This window comes from Branchiostoma lanceolatum, chromosome 6 (genome assembly GCF_035083965.1).
Source record: "Branchiostoma lanceolatum isolate klBraLanc5 chromosome 6, klBraLanc5.hap2, whole genome shotgun sequence".
Taxonomy (NCBI): Eukaryota; Metazoa; Chordata; class Leptocardii; order Amphioxiformes; family Branchiostomatidae; genus Branchiostoma; species Branchiostoma lanceolatum.
In genome coordinates, this window is record NC_089727.1 from 2,738,622 (window position 1) to 2,756,781 (window position 18,160).

Below are 18,160 nucleotides of genomic sequence, written 5' to 3' on the forward strand. Positions count from 1 at the left end.
CACTAGATACATGTAGATTTAAACAATGCTTGCAGCTAGATATGCAAAGGTAAGATGTTTTACCGGAGTTATCAGCCAAGGATTGATGTGTTCAAAAATTCGTATTTTCCTAGAACCAAAGTAGAATGGAACTCGTTGTCATCAAGTACTGTAGGAGCATCCTCACTGAGTAGCTTTAAAGAACGGTTACAGTCAGATATGCGAAGACTAGGTGTAACAGACCATTCGGTGTAATATGACCAGCTGCTGCCGCGCCGCGTGCCTGCGAAGCTGGTGTGTTACGCCTAATGGCGGTTGTACCGGCTATATAGATACAGGTACAGAAGATATGACAGGACACCGGCATGCAGGCAGGAAAACAGGTTGTATTCAAATAACCAAATGACTGTGTCATGTACATGTTCTACTAAGTATGATATGATAGGAATACAAAGTGCTGAAATTTTGTTTTTTCAGGTGAAGGTACTGGCCCCACCCCTGGAGGTAGTCAGGATGGTAGGAGACGTCCAGTGTTCCCTGAAACAGCTAGGGTTCAGACCCAAGGTATCTCTCCACCAAGGTAGGTAACCTCTCATCATCAATATCATGAAAGTTAATCTGTGTTGGTAGTAATCATAATACAATGCTTAAGTTTATTCCGACACTAAGATATTCACGGATCAAATTTTCAAGGACCACTGTCGCCTTCTTCAGGATCAATAAAGTGTAGACCAGTGGTTAGTGACCCTGCCTCTGGACCAAGGAGTCGTGAGTTTGAAATTCCTGAGCTGTGTCGCTCACTCCACATGCACGCTGCTGAAAAGGGTAGCAATCCTTTGGATGGAACGTTAAGCCGTGGTCCACTGTTCATTGTTCTTGTCAAAAAGAGCTAGAGGAATTTCCCCCGTACAATAAACCTTTTAGATATTGTTCATACCAAAGATTGTATCCCTTTCATTGTCTCAGTGAAGAAAAATGGTAATCTTTGAAGTAAGATGGTTTGTTCTTTGCACCTGTGTGTTTTAGGTGTGCAAGAGTTTGTCCAGTGGGCCCTGACGTATCGAGAACAACAGAACAGGAGCCAGAAGTCCAAGCAGGCCAGCCTGGCTCAGAAGTTCAGAGACAGGTAAGTTGCCTTCATCATAAGTACGTTGTATTTTGCTCTGGTCACTTGTTCCTTTGGAATGAGAATAAACAAATGAATAGAAGTTTTCAAATCCCCTAATGTTATGGTTGTTTCTGTGTATTTCTTTCATGAAAAAAAGCATTCTGGAGACTTAAGGTTTCTGTGCATTGAGCATATGAACGAATTTTCTTTGTTTTCCAGAGAAGGATTTATAGATTAGTACATTATATTGTAGATCATTATTGGAAAAAAAGATAAAGTACACAATGCAATACTAGTAACATGCAATGTATAACTTCCACTACAAAATAGTGTAAAGTAGTCATCTAAAGCAGAGAAAAATTTTAAAGCTTGCATTATGTTTTCAGCTATACAACTTTTTGTTTTTCACAGCCCAGTGCATATGGTTTATTTTGTGTCCCAGAGACTTCATACATATAGTAAGTACTTATACATGTATATGATTTCCTCCATACATTTCTAATTTGAGAGTTCTCTACAGTTTCAACCATCTTCAGACCTTGTTTGAAGTTTCCCTCATGTTGTGTGGAAAGATAACCTTGAGTTTGTTTCTTTGTCATGTTTTTCATTCTTTGGTTTTACACTTGGGTATGTTGTGCACTATCGGTAAACCGCCTCAAAGCATAACACACCTGTCCAGTTTTGTACAGTAAGTACAAGCTACATGTAAGATTTGTGAGATTTGATCCATTCACACTAGGATGGACCCCTACTCTTACCAATACAAAACATTTAATTGTGGTGGGTTCTTTAACGTGCTTAAGGTGTGGCTCTCCTATGGCTTCATGTCCCCTTTGAGATAAAGTCTCTAACCAAAGCTAGGTACTAGAACCTTTAGATTGTTTTATTAGAACTCTAACCTACCTGTGAGAAAGAGATGTTATGTATTGGCTTCCACCATAACATTAACTAATGAAGGATGTACAGCCGTTAGCCATGTGTATGAGGGAGCTTTTGAGCGTCAAACCCCTGCACAAAAGAACCCAACACACTTATCGAGAAGAGTAGAGATGACCCGGTGTGCTTGGCCAAAAATATTTGAGCCGTAGCAAAGCTGCATTAACTGCTGGCAAACAAGAAAGCATCATGCTCCGTCCTCAGTCTGAGGTTCGACTTCTTTACCTTACTTTTAATAAAAAAAGTAACACCTGAGTGTTGAAAATTGTCCTGATCTCTTTTCCTCCCAGGCTTCTGTCGGAGAGAAATGAACGCGAGGAGAGACTCCAGAGCGAGAGTCTGGCGCGGAGGAATGAGGAGCTGAAAGCCATGGTCCAGCAGCAGAGAGACGTGTGAGTAGAGTTACCAGCAGCAAATATTAGTGGGCAACCTCAAGCCAACCGTACACACTTACGCTGTATCTTCAGAAAAGACGCTGTAGCCGTTTAGAACTTTATTCAAGCTCACATCCAGACTAGTTTCACCTTGCACCTGGTCTATATAAGACAGGACACATTGTACTTGCTCATTCGAGTCTGAACCATCAAGAAAGCCACACACAAGGCAAAAGTGGTCTGGATGTGGGCTTGAATAAACTTCTAAATGGGAACTATGCAGCTACAGCATCTTTCCTGAAGATGTGGCGTGAGTGTGTACAGTTGACTTGAAGTTGCCCACTACTATTTGCCTGGAGTTGCCAGCAGCGTTATAGTAGCGTGTGTACATGTAGTCCAGTGGTTAGCAACTCTGCCTCTGGACCAAGAAGTTGGAGTTCGAATCCCAGCTGTTGTCGCTCACCCGACATGCACGCTACTGGAAAGGGTTGCAGTCCTTAGGACGGGATTTAAAGCCGTGGTCCACTGTTCATTGTACTTGTCGAACAAAGGCAGGGGAATTTCCCCGGTACAATGAACCTGTAAATACTGTACATAGCATCTGTTTTCTCAATGTCATGACCAGTGGGAGATTAGCTCTTCAGTGAGCTAATTAACTGGTTCAAGCCATGGTCCAGCAGCAAAGAGACATGTGAGTAGTCAAAGTTAAAAAGACCCTCCTGTACCACATTGTGCAATCTGGCACCTTGGGGTCTGCTGTCAACCCTCGACAACTAAAGCCCCTTGACGACCTTGCTGTGACCGAGGGATATGACAGAATGCTCAGCCAATTTAATTGATTTAAACTTATCTTTTTACACTTTGTGTGTTTTCTTGTCTTTTTAGTAATACTAGTACATTTTGCATGATTTTCCCATTGTTAAGTGAAGGGTAACACAAATCCAATTTAGGATGCAGCGAGGTTGCCAACGTGTCGCGGGTCCAGTGAGATGCACATCTAACCCTCTTGAGACGTGGAACAAAAGATGACTAACCAGATAGTGAGAGTGGTTTGTGTGTATGTATGTGTTTGTGTGTGTGTGGGTGTATGTGTGTGTGTTTTTGTGTGTGTGTATGTACATGTATGTGTGTGTTTTTGTGTATGTGTATTTGTTTGTGTTTGTGAGTGTGTTTGTGTGTGTTTGTGTTTGGGTGTATGTGTGTGTGTTTGTGTGTGTGTGTGTGTGTGTGTTTATGTGTTTGTGTGTGTATGTGTGTGTGTTTGTGTATGTGTTTGTGTGTGTATGTGTGTGTTTGTGTGTGTGTGTGAATTGCCTGAACCTTTTCCGTCTCTTTCACTTCAGATTTCTGAAGTATGCCGAGAAGAACAACATTCCGCTGCCTGACATGACCAGAGGACCGTTCCACTTCTACCCGGGGGTGGACTCACCCGGAGGGGACATCATTAAAGCCACCAGTCTGAAGAACAACACAGGAGTAAGAGGAATCATCGTTATCATGGTGTTCCCCCAGATGACCCTGCGAGGGGCAAAGTAGGGGGGGGGGGGGGGTTGTCCCATGCTCTATCCCTGAATCGATCTCAAATATGCTTCAGCATTGATTACTGTACATGCATTTAAGTTCACATAGTTTTAATTTCACGGCAGGGAGAAAATGGAGTGTTTGCGGTGGTTCTACACATAAAAGAAGCCATCACGCTTATTGACCAAAAAAAGATAGGGGTGACCAGGTGTGCTTGGCTAAAAACACAAGCCGTAGTATTGTGCTAGTTAATGCTTCACCTGATTTGGGGATGACAAAAGATGTATATGATGTCAGGTGTCGATGATGCTTATCATTTAAACAATTTTTAGGAAGTCAACTGGCAGTAGAATGCTTATGATTAAGCTAGGTTTGAGTCACAAATCAAATTCTTCACAACCAAAGCTATAGACTGGGGCCATCCAGAAATGCTTGGATGTTGATATTTTCAGTCCTCAGGCTGAAGGTTGATGAAACTGCTGTCTTTTTCACCCAGGCCATGAAGAAACGCTGCCTGGAGGCTGAGCAGTGCGTCGCCTTCAGCTCTGCCGGGATGCTGAAGAGTCGAGTCAAACCTCCCCATCTGTGGCAGCAGGCAGCCTTCTCCATCCCCGACCAGGGCATCTATGTAGCAGGTAAGGGTTTCTCCATCTATGTAGCAGGTAAGGCCTTCTCCAGCCCCGACCAGGGCATCTATGTAGCAGGTAAGGCCTTCTCCAGCCCCGACCAGGGCATCTATGTAGCAGGTAAGGCCTTCTCCAGCCCCAACCAGGGCATCTATGTAGCAGGTAAGGCCTTCTCCAGCCCCGAACAGGGCATCTATGTAGCAGGTAAGGCCTTCTCCAGCCCCGAACAGGGCATCTATGTAGCAGGTAAGGCCTTCTCCAGCCCCGAACAGGGCATCTATGCAGCAGGCAGCCTTCTCCAGCCCCGACTAGGGCATCTATGTAGCAGGTAAGACCTTCTCCATCTATGTAGCAGGTAAAGGTTTCTCCATCTATGTAGCAGGTAAGGGTTTCTCCAGCCCCGACCAGGGCATCTATGTAGCAGGTAAGGCCTTCTCCATCTATGTAGCAGGTAAGGGTTTCTCCATCTATGTAGCAGGTAAGGGTTTCTTTATCTATCTAGGAGGTAAGAGTTTCTCCATTCCTGACCAGGGCATCTATGTAGCAGGAAGCCTTCTCCAGCCCCAACCAGGGCATCTATGTAGCAGGTAAGGCCTTCTCCAGCCCCGACCAGGGCATTTATGTAGCAGGTAAGGCCTTCTCCAGCCCTGACCATGGCATCTATGTAGCAGGTAAGGCCTTTTCCAGCCCCGACCAGGGCATCTATGTAGCAGGTAAGGCCTTATCCAGCCCCGACCAGGGCATCTATGTAGCAGGTAAGGCCTTCTCCAGCCCCAACCAGGGCATCTATGTAGCAGGTAAGGCCTTTTCCAGCCCCGACCAGCTCAGGGCATCTATGTAGCAGGTAAGGCCTTCTCCAGCCCCGACCAGGGCATCTATCTAGCAGGTAAGGCCTTCTCAAGACCCGACCAGGGCATCTATGTAGCAGGTAAGGCCTTCTCCAGCCCCGACCAGGGCATCTATGTAGCAGGTAAGGCCTTCTCCAGCCCCGACCAGCTCAGGGCATCTATGTAGCAGGTAAGGCCTTCTCCAGCCCCGACCAGGGCATCTATGTAGCAGGTAAGGCCTTCTCCAGCCCCGACCAGGGCATCTATGTAGCAGGTAAGGCCTTCTCCAGCCCCGACCAGGGCATCTATATAGCAGGTAAGGCCTTCTCCAGCCCCAACCAGGGCATCTATGTAGCAGGTAAGGCCTTCTCCAGCCCCAACCAGCTCAGGGCATCTATGTAGCAGGTAAGGCCTTCTCCAGACCCGACCAAGGCATCTATCTAGCAGGTAAGGCCTTCTCCAGCCCCAACCAGGGCATCTATGTAGCAGGTAAGGCCTTCTCCAGCCCCGACAAGGGCATCTATGTAGCAGGTAAGGCCTTCTCCAGCCCCGACCAGGGCATCTATGTAGCAGGTAAGGCCTTCTCCAGCCCCGACCAGGGCATCTATGTAGCAGGTAAGGCCTTCTCCAGCCCCGACCAGGGCATCTATGTAGCAGGTAAGGCCTTCTCCAGCCCCGACCAGGGCATCTATGTAGCAGGTAAGGCCTTCTCCACCTATGTATACATGTAGCAGCTAAGAGTTTCTCCATCTATGTAGCAGGTATAAGAATTTCTCCATGTATGTAGCAGGTACTAAACATTTCTCCATCTATGAGCAGGTAAGGGTTTCTCCATCTATGTAGCAGCTAAGAGTTTCTCCATCTATGTAGCAGGTATAAGAATTTCTCCATGTATGTTGCAGGTACTAAGCATTTCTCCATCTATGAGCAGGTAAGGGTTTCTCCATCTTTGTAGCAGGCAAGAGTTTCTCCATCTATGTAGCAGGTACATGTAAGTGTTTCTCCATCTATGTAACAGGTAAGGGTTTCTCCAGCCCTGTCCAGGGCATCTATGTAGCAGGTAAGGGTTTCCCCATCTATGTAGTAGGTAAGAGTTTCTCCATCTATGTAGCAGTTAAGATTTTCTCCATGTACATGTATGTAGCAGGTAAGGGTATGTATATGTACATGTGCATTTTCTATGTGTCTGTGTTTGTGTGTCTAAGTGTGCCTTGTACTCTATGAAAGCGGTGACGATGATGATGATGTACTCTATGAATTGTCTATCAATTTTATTAGGCTAACAGAAATAGGTGTGCTACATACATGTACATGTAGACTTCCCCTCTAATGTAAGTTGCCATACTTCATGAAATAGTAGAAAAGTTGTGGGATACAGTGTGACATTTCTCTGCTTTATTTAACAAGTTTAAGGTGTTACATATTGTACAAATGTACCAGCCTAATACAATGTACATGTGTGATAAAGGTGATATAAACATGACTTGTGAACAAAAATCTGAACACTCTAAATCTAACTATGAAAATTGTCATTAGCTTCTCAATGTAGAGAAATTTGACACATAATACCATTTAGTATCACTAACACCAGAATAAGTTTTGTTTTTACAAAGTTTAAGCTACAGCTAAAGTACCAGCCATTGATATACTCAAAAGAGAGGGTCAAGTTGATAGATGTTTCACAGTGACTTATTAGTACAAAATACATTTATTTTGTGGCTAACAGTTATAGTAAAACAGCTGATTAAGCTACACTTATAGCCATCGGCCAAGTTAGTATAACACACGCTGATTAAGCTCTGTCCATCATCCATATTTCATGATAATAAGAATCCCAAACTAGCTGAACTCTGTCTATAGTTGATAGCTTCCTTCAGCTGAGCTTAGTCTAGAGTCTAGTCCATGACAAGGACAGAATATGTACAGATTCTATTTACAGTGTACAAATAATGTACTAATTTCCCTGCCCTTTTTAAACAGCAGAATGATCATTGGGATTATAGTTTAGCATCCCAACCTAAGAGTCCATGCTACCAATCTGTAAGAAGAGCCATATGTTTTACAAGCACTGGCTTAATATATTCAAACTGGAGAGTAGAACTTTGAAAGGGTATTTTGGAACCTGCAGTAGATGTACAAGCACATTTAAAAAGCTGAAATTTTTAGATTGAAATGCTACATGTACATGTAAACTCATGTAAAAATTAGGAAACTTTAAGAGCTGTCTTATGGACCTGCCAAATGATCAGGCATCAGCATCATGATGCTACATATGGTCATGACCACTGGTTGTTACAGTAACCGTAGTGTCTGGTGCACCACCGGTTGTTACAGTAGCCATGGTGTCTGGTGCACCATCGGTTGTTACAGTAACCGTGGTGTCTGGTGCACCATCGGTTGTTACAGTAACCGTAGTGTCTGGTGCACCACCGGTTGTTACAGTAGCCCTGGTGTCTGGTGCACCATCGGTTGTTACAGTAACCGTGGTGTCTGGTGCACCTCTGGTTGTTACAGTAGCCCTGGTGTCTGTGCTGTTGGATACAACACCAGGGTCTGGGCCAACAGAGCGATTCCTGGTCCACCTCTTCCAACAGATTGTGAAAACGATGCTACCAATGAGGACAGTGCCGGCTGCTGCACCAGCAATAGTGGCAATGGGAACAGACACTGGGAGATTGGGATGAGATTCAGGTTCTTCTGAAGGTGGAGAATGGACAAGAACAGGGGAAGAGAAGGTAGAGGCAGCAGGTACAGGTTGGTAGAAAGTGGGAGAGGATACAAGATTGCCATTGCTTGTGAGATGGGTTGAAGAACCGGTGGTACCAACAGAAAGAGGTGAAGCATTTGTGGTAGTCTTGGGCAGATTCAAGAGGACATCAACAGAGAGTGTGGAAGATGCATAGCCAGCAGGATTCCCTGCTGTACAGATGTACTGCCCTGCATCTGCTGCAGTGACATTAGTTATGGCGATGGTACCATTCACATCCACAGTAACCCTCCCTCCTGACTCAGCATTAGCATTCAGTCCAGATGGGAGGGTGACTGTGATGTCTGGTTGAGGTATACCAGAAGCTTCACAGACCAAATGGAGCTCGAGAGTGTTCCCCTGCACCAATGTGTTATTGTTGGCCCTCTGAAAGCTTACAATGGTTGGCTCTTCACAGTTCAGATCCTCAGGACTGATATCTTTCAGCTTTTGCTCTTGAAACTTGGCTGGTTGGGAACAAGTTATCTGATTTTCAAATGATTGAGATCCGCTCATCTTTAACCTGAACGGAAGCATGCTACAGTTACACTGCCAGGGGTTGCTGGAAACTCTTATGCTAGAGATTGCTGATAGCATGGAATAGGCAGTAGAGGGAAGTGTCACCATTCGGTTGGAGTTCAAAGTCAACTGTAGGAGCTTTGGTAGATCTGAGAACATACTTGGTTGGATGGTTGTTATTTTGTTGGAGTGCAGGCGCAGTATTTCGAGCTTGGGCAGGTTTGAAAATGCACCAGACTGAATGGTTTTTATCTTGTTGTTGTTCAGGTACAACTGTTGGAGCAGTGAGATGTTTGAGAATGCACCAGGCAGAATGTTAGTTATTTGGTTGTAGTGCAGAGACAACGATCGCAGCTGTGGTAGGTTTGAAAATGTGCTGGGCTGAATGTTAATTATCTTGTTTCTAGACAGGGCCAGTGTTTGTAGCCGTGGTAGGTTTGAGAATGTATCAGACTGAATGTTACTTATCTGATTAGAGGACAACATCAACCGTCGGAGCTGTAGTAGATTTAAAAATGCATGAGGCTGAATTGTTGTTATCTGGTTAAAGCTCAGCAGCAACTGTCGAAGGTGGGATAAATTTGAGAATACACCGGTCTGGATGGTTGTTATCTGGTTGTAGTCCAGGCACAACCGTTGGAGCTGTGGCAGGTGTGAAATTGTACCTGGTAGAATGTTCGTTATCTTGTTTCTGGACAGGGTCAACATTTGAAGCTGTAGTAAGTTCGAGAATGTACGGGGCAGAATGTAAGTTATATGGTTTTGGGACAGATCTAGGTCTACCAAACTCCTGTATCTTACGAAAGCAGATTGACTCATGGTTGTGATGTTATTGCTTCTTAAGTAAAGGTGGGTGACACCTATTGGCAGATACTGAGGAACAGTGCTGAGGCCTTTACTGGTGCAGCTGCAGGATGATAAACAGCTGCTGCTGCAGGCTGTGCTTGGTCCAATTTCTGTCAGGACAATGAGTAGAAGAACCAGCAGTCTCTTCAGCCTGCCAGACATTCTATCTGCTAGAGAAGGAGAAGAATATACGAGGGTGAGTCAATATGTAGTGCAATTTGTTTTATAACAAGCTCAATTTTTCATCAAATGAGTTGAAGTATGGCGCAAAAGTTAAGTCACTTATCTTTGTGAGACTGAAATATGTAAATTTTGTCGTTTGGATTTTTATGAGCAATTGAGTTGCTTTCCAGACGACCAAACCCAGGGAAGATCAGTTCCTCTAAGATCTGACCAACTTGAAATTACTGTAGGAAGATGAAATCACACCTGTGTAGTGATAAATGTCTCTATCTACATTTGTATTAGGTTACATGACAATTTTGATTTCTGAACTCCCAACAGCCCTTGCCAAACTGTTGTCTAATGTAGCATTAATGCCAGAAATACATATCCAGCACTAATGCTTGGTTAGTGCTCACTGCCATGGTAATTTCATGGTCATTATGGCTGTCCAAATACCAGTCCCTCAATGTCCTACCAGCCATGCCTTCGACCAAGGCTTGAACCAATTAGTTGGCATCTTTCCAGCATTAGTGCTTTCTGCCACGGCCTTTCGTCATGCTTGACCTATACATTAGCACCCTGCAACAACTGGGGTTTTTGACAAGGGTGGACTGTAGTTAGGGGGCAGAGGGTTAATTTGGTGTGACCACCCCCACTGGCACCAGCCAGGGGAAAGGGTTTCCACTTCCCCTTCAGTCCTAGAAGACTGGGTGATAAATGATGATTAATGGACAGGGGTGTATGCCGGCATTAATGCTCTGTTCCAAAGGGAGCAGAGGGAATCCAGCATTAATGCCCAATGTGCTCCGGTAAGGAGCGCGTAGTGCGGCATTAATGCTACATTAGACAACAGTTTGGCAAGGGAGTGCCTCCTTTACATCTGCTAGGATGGAGTGAGGTGTGGTATTACAGTTGTTTTCTTAGTCAAATATATTGTGATGTGTTGATTAAAGCTTTTTCAGACTCCTTTCCCATTGACTCAGAGAAACAAAACTTGACACATTTATTATGTCTTTAAAGGCCAAGAACTGTGGTTTTGTTTCTCTTAGTTTATGGGAAAGTAGTCTACCTTTAATCAGCGCAATGCATAATTAGGACCCTGACAACTGCTCTGGATTCGAGTCATACCCCCCTCCACTCCAGCAATGAAAAAAGAAGATTCTGAAGTGATAGGATTTCAAAGATGAAAATAAGCATGAAACTTATAGAGATTGCATGTTGATGCATGTGCAGTTTCAGTCTCCTATAATAGCTAAGGCGGGTCAGGGAAATTTTGATTGCACGTTGATTGAACCTCCTTTGCTCTTTGCTTCTGATGGACCTCCAAGGATGTGTTCACCTTTGAGTCAGTCGCTCATAAAAATGTGATCAACAAATTGAGATGTTTCAGTCTCAAGAAGATATACACACGTCTGCCTTTTCCTTTGTGCCAATATCAACTCATTTGACGAAGAGATGAACTTGTTATCAAACAAATTGCATTACATATTGACTCACCCTTGTAAATGTACATGTAAACTGAAAGCAAACTCTAAAAATAAGTGAAAGCAAACTCTTAAAATAACTGCCCCTAAAATGTGTTTAAGGCCAGGTACTTGTTTATTTTTATATTCTGGGCTAGGAGTTTTCATTACAACAGTACTACTAGTTAGAACTTTATCCCAAAACATGTGTGTGTGTGTGTGTGTGTGTGTGTGTGTGTGTGTGTGTGTGTGTGCGAGCGCATGTGCAAAACGAAAGTAAAAGAAAGCTTGAGTACCAGTGAGTCAAATTTTGTATACCATTCTAAAACTTGCTGACCTGCAGTAACATACAAAAGTATGATAATTGGATTGGATTTTATTGGGATTGTGACAATACAATCAGGTGGGACACAGGCAGCTATTGCTGGTGACGTGACCCACACATAAAACATTACAGAACACAAAGCAAGACATATATTGTATAGACCTAAGTCACAAACGAAGCACTAAATACAATCTAGAAAGCAGCCTGCTAAAATACAACCTATCAGTCAGTCTATTTCAATAGTCTGGTATATACAAACAACCTGCGTGCCGATTTGAGCTTATCATGAATAAACAAAGGTTCAAACAAACAAATGTAGTTACGAGTAGTTCCAGTTTATATGGTTTCTAGCTCCCAGAATGTTACTGTGTCTGGGCCATTTTGCATATTGCTAAACAAAATAGAAAAGTCAACATCATGATGTATAATAATGTAGGCCTGTGGGATACCATAAAATATACACTGGTCCAAAACACCTATACCGAATGTTATGATGGCCCAAGTACAATGTATGACATAATGCAACTAATACTCTAGCAAACATGCAAGCTGTTCACTTGTCTAATGTAAGCAGTCCTGCATACCTTATTGTATTCTTCACAGTTGAGTGCTTTGTAGAACAAGGATTCTGTGTTCTTCACCTAAGTTGTGTTGTTCTGTCAAGGACCACTTTTCAACCGATTGGTCTCCAAAGCTAATTTAAAAGAAATTCATGTAAAACACCAATGTCAAGTTCTGCATGAAAATCAGCTCTGAACATGATGGTGTGAGTGTGTAAGCTTAACACCTGTCTTATCAATGGATGGTAGCTTACTTTTCCTGAGTACCTAGTTTCTACTAGGACTTCACAAAGAAGACATGTTAAAAATGCAAATGATGAGCTTTTCTTACAAATCAAAGAGTCTGATAGATTACACGATAAAGACTTACCAAGTAACAGTGTCCTGAAGAACTGTTTCCAGTCACAAGCAGATTCTGTACTTAGAGGTCAGCTCCAGTGGTCTAAGATAAGCCAGGGAAGTCTTGGTTGTGGCTGTGGTGCCGAGCGTAGCCAACTGTACAGCTGCACAGTTTGTTCCCCGTCTATTTATACATTGTACATGTATGTCCTCACAGTTTCTGCTTCCTCAAGTGAGTAAAATTGAATTTGGTTTCCTGTGATTATTCTCCTTCTTGAAATGCATCAGACTCTGGTCTGTTTAGAAGAGATGAAAGTCGAGTTGACCCTGATGTTGACATTCTAAGTAAGCTGCTGACTTAGGGAATTGTTGCCAAGACACTGTGGCTTTTTCATCAAAGTACAAAGCCACACAATTTGTAACTGAAGTGATTGTTTGGTGGACCTGCTTGGTTTAAATAATCCTGATGGCAGAAAAAGGAAGAAAGATCTACTGCAATAATGAAAACTCTCCTTTGCCGTTTTTGATTCACTTTTCTAGCTCTCATTAACAGCTGTATCATTTCTTTGATGAAGGTTTGATGAAGGTTTGCCATATACGCATCATGTTGGGGATGAGGAGTTCTCTGCCTTAGGCTTGAAAACCTTAGTGTCTAGGAGAAACTTGCACCTACTACAATCAATGTACAAGGCAGTTAACAACGAACTTCCAGAGTACATCAATATCTTTCATAGAACTTCTGAATATCATAATTATCCAACCAGGCACAGTCTGAATCTATCCTTGAAACTGCCGCTAGTACGCCTTGAATGTGGAAAGCGCAAGTTTTCATATAGAGGTGCGATTATGTGGAACCACCTGCCACAATCTATGAAGACTTCTTCATCCATGTCTGTCTTTAAAAACAAATGTAACACTTGGCAAGGACTGGCATGACCTCTGACCCCTCAATGACATGGAACGGATTTGATTATGATTTGACTTGTATTATGATTTGTATTATGATTTGTACTATGATTGTTATCATTTATTTACTATTGTGATCATTACCTTCATTGTTTTCATTATGATCTTTATTGTTATTATTTCTATATGTTGATATTTCTGTTTGTATTATCAGTTATTTTATGTATGGCAGGGCCCCTCTGAAAAGCAGTGGTAACCACTGAGCAGGGCCACCCTGGATAAATATGACAGAATAAAATAAAAAAAATGGTATTATTTCTCTCACTAATGTAGCATTTTAGCATGTGATCCTATAACAAGAAAACCAATTGAGAAAATTAATTTTGGACTGAACATTTGAAACCTGTAGGATCAAACCTCTAAACCTTCATCTTGGAATTCACCAAATATGCAGATGAGCTTTCATGCTTGTGTTGATTCTAATACCAGTAGCTTTTGAAGTTTTAAGCTTCAGAGCTGTTATTATGTGTTGCCAAGAGCAATATTATGATAGGTATTGAAATTTGCCAGAGAACTATTATTTAGATGACACATACATGTATACTAGTAAACATTGACAAGGGAAAAATCATTTTCCTTGCAAGTCAGGGCTGATGTTTGTAGTGGTGGTGACGTTATGTTGAAATTGACTTCTGTATACTAGTACATTGCACTAGAATTTTATAAGGTTGAAAAGTGTACCAGCAAAGCAATCACAGATGCCGTGTGTGTGTGTGTGTGTGTGTCTTTGTGCTGTCAAGCAGAAAAAGCTTTCAAATTGTAAAGTCCATTTGGTATTTTTCATCAATTGATTGAAAATTTGTGGGCAATAATGTGACATTTCTCCAGTGATTGTTTATTGGTGGTAGACTCCAAAAGAAGGTTAATATGAATACACTAAATCTTATCACTATGAAACAATCATTAGCTTCTCTCTGTAGAAAGATATATTGAACACACACTTCTAGGCAGCTACAGTGGTTCGGGTGACAGATGGAGAATGGCATCACTAACACCAGACTAAGTTTTGGTTTTTCAAACTTTAAGCTACCGTTAAAGTATCAGCCATGCATGAGTAACAAAAAAATACATTTATGTAGAGACTAACAATTATAGCAGCTGATGAAACTGTTCAACAGCCAATCTAATAATAATGCACACTGGTTAAGCTCTGTCTATCAGACAAGTTAATGATAACACACTGGTTGAGCTCTGACCATAACCCAAGTTAATAATAACACTCTGATTAAACTCTGTCCATCGGCCAAGTTAATACCGATACAGCTTCAAGTACCAGCAATTGGTATACACTGAAGAGTGAGGTGTTTCCCTCAGTACAATCATGGCAAAATACATTTATAGCAAAACAGCTGATTAAGTTCTGTCTATCTGTGTTGAAGCTAAATTGTAGTATAGTAACACACACACTGATCAAACTCTGTTCATCAACCAAGACGTTAATAATAACACACACTGTTAAAACTTTGTCCATCACTAAGTTAATGATAACACACACTGGTTAAGCTCTGTCAGACAAGTTAATAACAACACACACTGGTTAAACTCTATCCATCAGACCAGTTTATGATAACACACACTGATTAAACTATGTCCATCACTAGGTTAATAATAAACTGATGAAGCTCTGTCTATCAGCAAAGTTGATGATAATGCATGATAATTAAGCTCTTTCCATTACTCAGTTGATAATAACACACACTGTTAATAATAACTCACTCTGGTTACGATCTGTCCATCAGCCAGGTTGATACTTACACACACTGGTTAAGCTCTGTCCTTGACCCAAGTTAATCAAAATCCAAACTGACTAAACTCTGCCTGTAGCTAACAGCTTCCTTCAGCTCGGTATAGATTAGTATACACTACAGTGCATGATAAGGACAGAATATGTACACTCAGGTTCAATCAAGGAGGTTAAAATATGATCTTATTTTAATATCTTTGGTTCAGTTTACATTGTAGAAATAATGTAATGAGAAATTCCTCTGCCCTTTTACACAATGCAGTGAACATGGGAATGACAGCTCAGCATTACAACCTATACATGCATGTAAGTCCATCTCAGCAATGCAATCCACAAGACTACAGTTACACTGGAGTAATTGTGCAGAGCCTGCAGAACATTTTAGAAAGCTATTAAGTTTTCAGATTGTGATACTTCATGTAGCCACACCTGCAAAGTAGGAAACATTAGAAGGTGCCTGAGTCTTATGGACCTGCCAAAACCTCTGAGTCAGGCATCTACATCATGATGCTGCATCTGGTCATGACCACCGGTTGTTACAGTACCCGTGGTGTCTGGTGCACCACCGGTTGTTACAGTACCCGTGGTGTCTGGTGCACCACCGGTTATTACAGTACCCGTGGTGTCTGTGTTGCTGTATACAGCACCAAAGTGTGGGACAACAGAGCGATTCCTGGTCCACCTCTTCCAACAGATTGTGAGAACGATGCAACCAATGAGGACAGTGCCGGCTGCTGCACCAGCGATAGTGCCAATGAGAACAGAAATGGGGAGATTGGGATGAGATTCAGATTCTTCTGAAGGTAGAGAATTGACAAGAACAGGCACAGAGAAAGTGGGAGAAAATACAAGCTTTTCTGAGGGTATAGAGCCAACAGAGACAGTTTGAGACAAAGTGGGGCTAGATTTAAGGTGTTCTGAAGGTGTAGAGCCAACAGGTCCAGGCTCGGAGAAAGTGGGAGAAGAAGAAAGGTTGCCATTGCCAGTGGGATGGGTTGAAGTACCTGTGGTAGCCACAGAAAGAGGTGAAGCATTTGTGGTAGTCGTGGGCAGATTCAAGTGGACATCAACGGAGAGTGTGGCAGAAGCAGAGCCAGTAGGATTTGTTGCAATACAGACGTACTGCCCAGCATCTGCTGCAGTAACATTAGTTACGGTGACAGCACCATTCACTCCCACAGTCACCCTCCCACCTGACTGAGCATTAGCATTCAGTCCAGATGGAAGGGTGACTGTGATGTCTGGTTGAGGTATACCTGAAGCTTCACAGACCAAACGGAGCTCGAGTGTGCCCTGCGCCAATGAGATATTGTCAACCATCTGAAAGCTTACAATGGTTGGCTCCTCACAGTTCAGATCCTCAGGATTGATATATTTCAGCTTTCGTCCTTGTAACTGGGCTGGTTGAGAACAAGTTATCTGATTTTCAAACGATTTAGACCCTCTCATCTTTAACCTGAAGGGAAGCATAGTACAGTTACACTGCCAAGGGTTGTTGGAAATTCTTATGCTAGTGATTGCTGACAGCATGGAATAGGCAGTGGAGGGAAGTGTCACCATTCGGTTTGAGTTCAAGGTCAACTGTAGAAGCTGTGGTAGATCTGAGAACATACGTATACTTGGCTGGATGGTTGTTATCTTGTTGTTGTCAAGGCGCAACTGTTGGAGCTTGGGTAGGTTTGAGATTGCACCGGGCTGAATGTTTTTTATCTTGTTGTTGTTCAGGTGCAACTGTCGGAGATGTGGTAGATTTGAAAATGCACCAACATGGATGGTAGTTATTTGGTTAGAGGAAAGGTGCAACTCTCGGAGAAGGGGTAGGTTTGAAAATGCACCTGCCTGAATGTTACTTATCTGGTTGTAGTCAAGGCGCAAATGTTGGAGCTGTGGTATGTTTGAGAACATACCAGGCTTAATGGTTTTTATCTTGTTGTTGTTCAGGTACAACCTTCGGAGCTGGGGCAGGTTTGAGACCATACCATGCTGAATGATTGTTATCTTGTTATTGTTCAGGTGCAACTGTTGGAGCTTGGGTAGGTTTGAGAATGTACCGAACTGAATGTTATTCATCTGGTTGTTGTACAAGTACAACCTTTGGAGCTGTGGTAGGTTTGAGAACATACCAGGCTGAATGATAGTTATCTGGTTGGAGTCAAGGCGTAACTGTTGGAGCCGTGGTAGGTTTAAAACTGCACCAGGCTGAATGTTGGTTATCTTATTGTCGTTCAGGTGCAACCATTCGAGCTTTGGTAGGTTTGAGAAAGAACCAGACTGAATGTTCATTAGCTTGTTTCCGGTCAGATGCAACTCTTGAAGCTGTTGTAGAAAGTAGAATGTACTGGGCTGAATGTTAGTTATTTGGTTTCTGGATAGATATAGTTTTATCAAACTTCTGTACCTGAGGAAAGCAGATTGACTCAAGGTTGTGATCTTATTGCTTCTTAAGTTAAGACTAGTGATACTTTTTGGCAGATTCTGAGGAACACTGCTGAGACCTCTATTGCTGCAGTCGCAGGATGATGGTGTACAGCTGCACCCAGCTGCAGTCGGTCCAGTTCCTGTTAGGATGATGAGCAGAAGAACCAGCAGTCTCTTCAGCATTTTGTCTGCTAGAGAAGGAAATGAATGTAAAATGCAACTGAAAGCAAACTCATGTTACTTAGCTGTAACTTAAAATGTCATCAAAATGTCATCATCATGTACTGCAGCTTCTTCATCTGCATCATTGGAAATGTGTTGCAGTTAAAATCATATCTCCGTGAAATGTTTTGATTATGCAAATAACATCACATTTCCATATATGTATGCTTGGTCATGAACACCTTTAACTGACTTACACATGTCACAATGTGAACAGTCCAGTCATTTACCACTTAGAAGAATTGTATGGCACTTTTGCATTAATTATGCCAATTAGGAATTTATTTGCATAATTGATTGTCTATTAATGTTCCACCTGCCATAAACTACAGTTGTTACATGTATTTGAGCCCTATAATGGAAAACACTGCAAATATAGATTTTCCTCATTAATTATGCAAATTCAGTTTCAATTTGTATGATTTGCATTTCATTGTGTACATCTCTGTCCAAGCTACCTGCATACTAAATATCAT

General features: G+C 42.4%; 3 protein-coding genes across 3 annotated transcripts in view; 1 reads left to right on the plus strand and 2 right to left on the minus strand.

Moving 5' to 3' along the window:
• Window positions 1-462: 462 nt before the first annotated feature.
• LOC136436145 (uncharacterized) overlaps window positions 463-18,160 on the plus strand; it is a 29,574-nt gene continuing 11,876 nt past the window's right edge. Inside the window, exons 1-5 of the mRNA XM_066429919.1 lie at window positions 463-559; window positions 1,006-1,105; window positions 2,314-2,415; window positions 3,741-3,873; window positions 4,415-4,553. Coding sequence (XP_066286016.1) covers window positions 493-559; window positions 1,006-1,105; window positions 2,314-2,415; window positions 3,741-3,873; window positions 4,415-4,553 — 541 coding nt within the window. The 5' untranslated portion in view covers window positions 463-492. The remainder of the gene's footprint in view (window positions 560-1,005; window positions 1,106-2,313; window positions 2,416-3,740; window positions 3,874-4,414; window positions 4,554-18,160) is intronic.
• LOC136437111 (leucine-rich repeat-containing protein 15-like) lies at window positions 7,638-9,488 on the minus strand. The gene has a single exon (XM_066431588.1). It carries the CDS (start codon window positions 9,453-9,455, stop codon window positions 7,638-7,640), a length of 1,818 nt encoding a protein of 605 aa, XP_066287685.1. The 5' UTR covers window positions 9,456-9,488.
• On the minus strand, window positions 15,952-17,327 carry LOC136437112 (leucine-rich repeat-containing protein 15-like). Its single transcript, XM_066431589.1, has 2 exons — window positions 16,570-17,327; window positions 15,952-16,048 (listed from the first exon to the last, which is right to left on the minus strand). The coding sequence occupies exons 1-2, from the start codon at window positions 17,325-17,327 to the stop codon at window positions 15,952-15,954; spliced, it is 855 nt and encodes a 284-aa protein (XP_066287686.1).

What these genes read in the sequence shown, in the direction of transcription:
- LOC136437111 (XM_066431588.1), bottom strand. Translation starts at nt 9,455, where the DNA reads ATGAGTCAATCTGCTTTCGTAAGATACAGGAGTTTGGTAGACCTAGAT.
- LOC136437112 (XM_066431589.1), bottom strand. Translation starts at nt 17,327, where the DNA reads ATGAACATTCAGTCTGGTTCTTTCTCAAACCTACCAAAGCTCGAATGG. An exon ending in TCCACTGCCTATTCCATGCT is followed by an intron (nt 16,049 to 16,569) that starts GTCAGCAATCAC and finishes TGGCTACCACAG; the next exon opens with GTACTTCAACCCATCCCACT.